Consider the following 9,175-nt stretch of genomic DNA (forward strand, 5'->3'; position numbering starts at 1 on the left):
ATTTGGTAAGAAAACAAAAGCAGATCTTTGCTATCGGTGTGAAGTACTAACTGACAATTACCAATTATTCAAATGAGAACACAACCTACTTGTGACTAGAGAAATAATTATTCTGTTTGTGGATGACATAAGCAGTTTGGCCAGGAAAGAACCAAAGGACAAGAACAACATATAATTCCAAGTTGGTTAGTTTATATAAATGAAATGAAATAGTTAATTTTACTGACTAATATACTCAACACTTTATCTTTACTCCCAATATTTGTAAAGATTCAATTATTAAAATAATTCAAGATTGGTACTTATATTTTTTAATTTATAAAAGGTAAGGAACCTCTGATGCTAAAAGATAGAAAGAAAATAAAAGCATTTTATGAGGTATAATTATAGCCAAATATAAAAATAAATGGAACCTCTTGATGCAGCCAAATTATTGTATTAGAAACAAACTACAGTTCTGGGGGCAGAGGAGGAGGAGGAGGTATTTAAAAGCTTCCTTTAAAGAAAGGAAAGAAGCAATTTATAAATCTATGGTCACATTACTGTGGAAGAAAAACTATCAATAAATTCCAAAAGTTAAATCTAATTGGAAAATATCTAGCTTGAAAGAAAAACATTCTGGTTTCAACTAGGTTTTTGTTTTTGGTCCATTTTATATAAGAGCTTATTCTTTTTCCAAATGGGTATTTATTATGTGCAAATACATAAAAGTGATTCCCATTTTTTAAAACATACTAAAAATATACATTAACCACAAAAAGTATTCACTGACTGGAAAGACAATGAGCATGGCTATTTTCAAAATAGCAGTAAACACAAGAAGCCAACATATATAAATCACGACAAGTGTACATCTCATTTTTGACAAAAATAAGTTCTATTTTTACATTAATACTTTATTACCAGCTTCTATATGATATCCTCCGACCTTATGTACATTTACTATGAAACTTCTATTCGCATGTGTAACTCAAAGGCACTCAATTCAGAGGTTATAAAGTCCTGAGTTGTAAGTAGGAAATAGGATTCCCAACTAAAATTTGAACAAAAATAATTCTAAAGATCAGAGAATATGACAATGTTTAAAGTGTAATATTTGGTACATAAGTAATCTTATGACCTAATAATAAACTTTTACAGAATGTCAAAGAAAAGACCATGTAAGGCAAAGGAATATATTCAGAATCAAACTGATTTTCTTCCTCGTTCAAGTTCATTTGGAAGTCTGAAGCTGATTTTTTTGTTAAAATCCTAGGAAAGCTAAATTAAAAGAAAAATAAAATAGCATAAAAATGCTTAAGTTAAATAAAATGTTTCTTCAGTTTGGTCTCCAAAGCCATGAAAAAAGTATTTAATGATTAAAAACTACATATTGGGAGGATATTAAGAGGAGGAATCATAAAGAGCAGATGAAAAAATTAAAGGACAGCCTTAAATGTACCAGTTGAAGGAGCACTTATAATTGGCCTTTCAAATTATTCCTTCAGCATTCTTTTAGACAAATTTACAGATGGATAACTAAGGTTCGTTAACATTAGGTAGGATCAAACTTTAAGCTAAAAAACCTATATTTGGTTGCAGAGAAATGTGAAATTTATCTATAGCAATTTTCTACTGATGCTAAATTAAAGCATGAGTTGACATCTTTATCACACAAATGGTTTGACAGATATTTTCTTGGCTTTCAGATGTTTTTTCATAAATGCATAGAAACATAATGAGGATAAGAATAGTTTTCTGTATTATCTGTACAGTTCATAAGGCCTTTGTCATTGTTAGTCACCTTGATGTGAACATCATAGGGCCATTAAATTAAAGCTGGCCAAAAAAGTTTACAAAGTGCGACTGTTTCCAGCTGATGAGATTCTCAGTTTTCTGAATTTTCTGGATGACGATTACTTTCAGTTCTTTTTTCTGGTGATATATACAGGAAATTACAGCAGATATACAAAGGGAAGATCAGAAGCCTGCTGTCCAAGTTCATCACTACTTGTTCCTATAAAACAAATTTGTTGCTTTAATGACAGATAGTAATGTTAAAAAAAATAGAAAATAAAACTGTTGAATGAACTGAAGAAGATAGTATGGTGGTAAAGAGCTTGCATCTGGAGTCTGAGAGTCACTACTCAAATCTCAAAACTCCCAACCCCTGAGCTGTGTGACCTGTCAACTGCAGCTTTCTCACTGTAAAATGGGGCCAACAAGAGTACCCACGTCACAGGATTACATGAGACAATGCACAAAGAGGGCTTAGCAAAGCCAGTCATAAATGAAGAACTCAATAATGATAGTTATTTTCATTACTGAAAAATTTCTCATCAAGAACCTACATATTTTATGAACAGATAGAGTCCAGAAATATGTAGACTTCATTTGGTTTCCATTTCTGAAGGCCCTTATTTATAACAAATAACAGGGATGAAGGTGGGGACTCATTATTATCACCAACAAGCATGGTTCCCACTATTGTCTAAGATTTCCCATTGTCTCTAATGTAAACATGTTATTTGTCTCTTAGAACATAAAGTATCATGTAAAATGAATTTCAGGTTCAGTTACTTCAATACACATCAGAATGCCTTGAAATCCCACAGAGACAGGAGTTGCGACTACATCTGAGAGCCACAAATGTAACCACTCATGCTATAGATCTGTTTAGAACCCTTTACCAGTAGCATTTGGTAAACAGAATAAATCATCTGAGTAAAATAAAAGCATCAGTATTGAAATGAGAACTTCTACTTTTTGTATACTTGGATACATTTTCTACAATAATATGCATTAGTTTCACCTTATTTTATACATTTTGGAGAATATAATACGAAACACTGTTTAAATCTAAAGTTTTAAAATATTTTACTGAAGCATGTGCTCCTCGAATGAAGAAGGACAGAAACTAGAACATTTACGTGACTGATGTAGGCTCACCTGGACACAGCTTCTATGTTGAGGGAGCAGCAAGATAAATTTGGATAAAGGTAGGGAATACAAATCTGTCTCTGTCTCTGTCTCTCTCTCACACACACACCCCTCTATATTCAGTAAGACAGGGCAAGTGAATACGATGGGTAACATGATGGGTCAGGTGAGGCAATCACCTGGTCTGATGTTGCTAATAGGGTTGGCAGAGAGCACAGGGGCCTTTAGATGCTTGAGTCACCCTGGCCTAGTCAAAGTTTGTAGCAATAACCCAGGTGAAGGCATATTTACTAAATTGACTCCCAATCCCAGCTCTTGAAGGTCTCACCAAGTTACTTTTTTTGCCTACCCCTTAACACCAGTGTTCTCTAGGTTTCTACTCTGTCATAGTATCTGCAGGTTATCTCATCTGATCATTATTTCTAGCCTAGACATTGCTTGTGACCTCCAGACCCATTTACCCACTGGCCTATAGAATTTCCACCTTAATGCTTTCCAAATAAATATGCCTAAAACTGAATTCATCACATCTTCATCCTCACTTTATGTCTTATTCATTTTCCTTCCTATAATTCAAATCTCAGGAAAGACTATTATAAATCCAGTTGCCCAAGTCAAAAAACCAGGAACTATCTTTGACTACTGACTTTCTCATCTTTACACACATTTCTAGAACCATCAACATTTCTTCATCCCCACTTCGACCTTCCTTAAGTTAAGGTTCTCATCATTTCTTATCTGGATTATAAGTGTCTTCCTGATATTATCATGTCTCTAAAACTTCTTACACATTGCTTAGAGATCTTTCTACAATGCAAATCTAGGTAGCATAGTCCTATAAGATGTATAGTTGTAAAATATGCAAAAGTCCCTAGCTTTCTTATGTCATCAAAAACTATTAGAAAAAATTCATTTCACATTAGCAATTAAAATATAAAATACTTAGCATTATACTTCCAAGAAATATACAGGAATAATATGGGGGGAAATGATAAATTTTAGAGACATAAGACCTAAATAAATGTAAAGAATACCATATTCCAGAAGAAAAAAAAAATTGATTTTCCACAAATTACTCTATATTTTTAAAAAATATAAATCAAAGTCCTCGAAGGAATTTTTGATAAGAAACTTGACAAAATGATTCTATACCCCATACAAAAGAATAATTATGAAAACCCTCAGATTTTTGAAAAGAGAAGAATGAAGGTGGGTTTGTATTAGTAAGTATTAAAATTAAAGTTGGTCTAGTTAAAATATATTATCTCCACGACAAAGAAATCAACAAAACATAACAAAGTTTAGAAATGAAACCAAGTATATAAGGATTCAGTACATGATAAAAACTGGATTTCAAATACATTAACAGATTCGATATATTTCCGGTATATCACAAAAAATACTCCAATGTAAAAAAAGAAGTAGAAAAAAGTACAGAGTACTATTTATATAATCATAATTATTATGACTGAGTATTATAGCAAAAGAAGAAATCACTAAAGGAACAGATTGATACATTATTTCATGAAATTTGAGAAAAAAATGACAAAAGTGGGAAAACTATAGTATATCACAAATGTTATTACTCTTAATAAAAAAGCTGTTAAAATTAACAAGAAAACAAACACCTTAATAAAAACAAACATAAACAATATTAAGTGGTCAATTTACACAAGATAATTTGTCCAAGAAGCATACAAAAAACCCAACTATATCAGTAACCAAGGAAATGAAAATTTAAACAAATATAATTTGTTTTCACTTTTTATATTGAGAGAAAGATTAGCAAGAATGATAATTATGTTGGCTATACTCTTGTATACTGCTGGAGAGAATGTAACTTGGATAGTATTTCTGGAGGGCAATCTGGCTATTAGAAAACGTATACACGATCTGACAAGAATTCTACTTCTTGGAATTTATCCTTTAAAAACATCAGAACAATGTACAAAGATATATGTATAGTTTTTATAAGAGTGAAAAAAAACCCCAAAGGAAGAATTATTTAAATTACAGTATATCTAAAATAACTAATATTATGCAGTAATAAAAATTATGTTGTAGATATTTATTTATTGACAAGAAAAGCTATGTACAATGAAGTAGGTAAAAAGCAGCTTACAAAATAGTTAATCTAATTTTGGTATCATTTCTAAGTTGGGTATGCATGGTTTTTCTTTCCACTTATTTGTATTTTCTATTTCTTTCCATAACAAACATCTATAACCAATAAGAAACACACACATACAACTCCCCAACTAAAATCCTTTCATAATTCCCTACAGATTTCAGGAAAAAGTCCAAACTCCATCCACACACAGCCCATCATGCCCTGGCTCTAGCCCTACGGAACTCTTACAAACCTTTTAGTTCCTTAAATGACCCATGGGCTCCCTTGCCTCCATCTTACTCATCATTTGTGGCTTGGTTCAGATACCCATTCACTTTTCAACTTTTCCAGGAGAGGAATTTTTCCCTGAGCTGTCTTCCCTTCTCCTCCCCCAATAACCATATCCGCTCCCAACCCCATAATAAGGGTTAAAGACTTCTTCCTTGCTGTTACACTATACTCTGAGGTCATCTCTATCAGGGTACTTATACTAAGCTATATGATATAAGTTCCTCTCTATTTCCTCTACTGCTAGCATAGAAACTATCATGCAGGAGGGACACAGATGTTTGCTGAATGAACATATCAAGGAACACTTAGAATACAATATTATCTTGGCCTAGTGCTTTTTAAGTCTCTGGCTGCTTAGAGCCACGACAATAATTTTTTATGAAGTTCCAGGTAGAAGGAAAAAGAGAGCCATTTTCCATGCAGCTCCAGAGGGCACAATAGGAACCAACAGACAATTCCAATAGAGGCAGATTTGAACTTTATTATATATCTCCTTTCTCAAATACTACCTATGATGTGAGAGAATCAGTTCTCTGTTGCCAGAGTTCCAACAATGGTTGAAGGACTGACTGTAAGAATGCTGCTGAAGTAGTTCTCATATAGAGCATGTGAGGCTAGAACTATCACTTCCAGCGTTCCTTGCAATGCTAAATTCTGATGTTCTATGAGTCTCTTCAGTCTAAGAAAAATTACTAATTTCTAATAATTTATGTGAACTATAGGCTCTGAACCTTTTACTAAATCAGTATGTCCTTTGGAATGGTGGTTAGTTTTAATTGACCTAACGTTCATTAATATTTTAATGACTCTCATCTTACTTTTTGAAAATGGTTTACTTTCTCATCATGACATTTTGAAACTTCTACATGCATATGAAATATGAAGAAACATATGGGTTTAGAGAGAATATGAGAATATTACAGATGTCTGTCCTTTCAGAAACCTATTGTGCTAGCAGATAATGTTCTCTTAATATTCAGCAGTTATGGAGACATATTGGATTGTCTTCAAGGTATCTGCTATTAATGTATAAATAAATGCACTTATGAAATAAAATGGATAAAACAATTAAGATTCATAACTTTTTAAAGATGATATTCAAGATAAACAATTATTTTCCTATTATAAGTTTTTCTCTGCCCCTCGAATCAAATTGTATTTTTCTTTTTTATCTTACATTTCTAGCAGAATGGAATAAATTATATAGAGGTGAACATGCTACTTCCATCTTTACCTTCAAAAAAACTTTCAAACCAATCTGTAAATCAAATGTTAATTCTACTTAAGAATTTTAATTCTAATTAAGAAAAGAGGATTTGAAAGACAAATACTATAATGAAACAAAAGAAATCAAACATACCTGATCCTTTTCAAGTGTAAGTATTTGATAGCCAGTTGTTCTACTACATATTAGTTTTCCACTACTATCAAAAGAGGCCAAACGTAATCTAGGATTAAAAAAAAAACCCACAAATAAAAAAATAAACATGATTTTTTAACCACAGATTTAAATAAGCCCTCCTTCACCTTAATATTAATTTTTTCTTCCATATTCTCTATAAGTTTTTGTTTGATAAGACTAAAGTCTTTTCAACTATAAACTGATTCTATTTAGATTTACAAGCTTGTGCTATTATTATACGTATCTAAGATATTAATTTATAAATATGCCTTTTTTATTGTGGTAATACATAAAATTCACCATTTTAACTATTTTTAAGTGTACAGTTCCTGGCATTAAATATAGTCTCATTGTTCTGCAGTTATCACCACCAGAACTTTTTCATTGTTCTGCAGTTATCACCACCAGAACTTTTTCATCTGAAACTGTACTCAGTAAACATGAAATCCCCATTTCCCCTTTGCTTAGCCCCTGACAAGCACCATCCTATTTTTCTGTTTCTATGAACTGGTCTACTCTAGGTATCTCATGTTAGTAGAATCATATAATATTTGTTTTTTGAGACTGGCTTATTTCACTTAGCATAATGTCCTCAAGGATCATGCTATATAGTATGTGTCAGGATTTCCTTCCATTTTAAGGCTGAATAACATTCCATTGTAGGCATACAACACATTTTATTTGTTCATCTGTCGATGGACACTTGGGTTGCTTCCACTTTTTGCTCTTGTAAATAATGCTGTTATAAAAATGACTGTACAAATATCTGTTCAAGTTTCTGCTTACAATTCTTTTGGGTAAATACCCAGAAGAAGAATTGCTGGATCTTATGGTAATTCTATGTTTAATTTTTGAGGAAATGCCATACCATTTTTCACAGAAGATGCCCCATTTTATATTCCCACCAGCAATGCACAAGGGTCCAATTTCTCCACATCCTCACCAAAACTTGTTTTTGATAAGAGCCATGCTAATGGGTGTGATGTGGTATCTCACTGTGGTTTTGATTTGCATTTCCCCAATGATTAGTGATGTTGAACATCTTCTCAGGTGCTTATTAGCCATCTGTATATCTTCTATGGAGAAATGTTTAGTTAAGTCCTCTGCCCATTTTTGAATCTGGATGGTTGTTTTTTTGTTGTGGAGTTTTAGAAGTTTTCTACACATTCTGGATATTAATTCCTTATCAGATATATGGTTAGCAAATATTTTCTCCCATTCCATGGGTTGCCTTTTTACTCTGTTGATAATGTCCTTTGATGCACAGTTTTTAATTTTGATGAAATACAATTTATCTTTTCCTTTTGTTGCTTGTGCTCTGGCATTTTATTGTAGAAATCACTGCCAAATCCAATGTCAAGAAACTTTGCCCCTATATTTTCTTTCAAGAGTTATTTTATAGTTTTAGTTATTATGTTTAAGTCTTTGATCCATTTTGAGTTATTTTTGTATAACGTGTAAGGTAAGTATAAATATGTGACCAAAAAAATCTGTTCATTAAGCTATTTTTCAATTTGTCAGCATCCTCTCCAGAAAAATATTATCAGCTCAACTGTCAGGCAAACTTGGACATCGTAAATCCTATACAAAGTGACAGATAATACCAGACATGTTTTCCTGGAAAAATACCTTGCTATATTTCCAGTCTGGACCTTTTATTTGCTAGGAATAGCAGCAAGGCAATAGCTTTTTTTTTTGTTTTTTTTGTTTTCCCCTCGTTTTTTCCCTTCTTTAATTCCATCCCCTAATCCCCCCCCCGGCAACTTCAACTCCTGACCTATGAATGTTGCCATTTCCTCTTAAGAACTGGATCTCTGAAGGCGGGGCGTTTCCTCCCACATGCTCACATCATGCCCCCAGGAACAGGTGTCCCCGGGGCCTGGCACCCCTGGTGGACCCTAGTGGCTCCACCTTGGGCACGAACCCAGGACCGTCTGTGTGTAAAGCAGATGTGCTAACCACTACACTATGGAGCTACCCCACAAGGCAATAGCTTCAAGCCCAGTATCAATCCTTTATCATTCATATTCCAGCCTGCTCTTTCTCCCTAACACACTAGATCTAGATCTTATGATTTTGATTACTAACATATTATAGAGCCTTATCATTTCCATGCACATTCATATATATTGTATCTTACCAAAGTTCTACTATTGTTGGTATAAATTATCAAGGTTTTATTTCATTTCTATATTTCTTCTGGAGTTAGAGGAGTAGGGTGGCAAAACTCAATTTACCTAAATGCTATGCTCCTTCGAGGTTGTAAACTGACAGATCCACTACATGGCTGATTCAGTGTATTGCGTTTGAAAATGATGTATCGATTGGTATAAGTTACAAGCAGGTCAAAGCCAAAGTTAAAACCTGTCCACCGCCAGCAGTACTAAGAAATACAAAAGAGAAAGATTTACTTCAGTTTATCATGTTAGCAAGTCAAAGTTCAAAATGTCTTT

General features: G+C 33.0%; 1 protein-coding gene across 1 annotated transcript in view; it reads right to left on the reverse strand.

Moving 5' to 3' along the window:
- Positions 1-633: 633 nt before the first annotated feature.
- GMCL1 (germ cell-less, spermatogenesis associated 1) overlaps positions 634-9,175 on the reverse strand; it is a 42,715-nt gene continuing 34,173 nt past the window's right edge. The window contains exons 13-14 of the mRNA XM_011365578.2: positions 6,681-6,768; positions 634-1,996 (exon numbers count right to left, since the gene is read on the reverse strand). Coding sequence (XP_011363880.1) covers positions 1,868-1,996; positions 6,681-6,768 — 217 coding nt within the window. The 3' untranslated portion in view covers positions 634-1,867. The remainder of the gene's footprint in view (positions 1,997-6,680; positions 6,769-9,175) is intronic.

This window comes from Pteropus vampyrus, unplaced genomic scaffold, assembly GCF_000151845.1.
Source record: "Pteropus vampyrus isolate Shadow unplaced genomic scaffold, Pvam_2.0 Scaffold113, whole genome shotgun sequence".
In the NCBI taxonomy this organism is placed as follows: domain Eukaryota; kingdom Metazoa; phylum Chordata; class Mammalia; order Chiroptera; family Pteropodidae; genus Pteropus; species Pteropus vampyrus.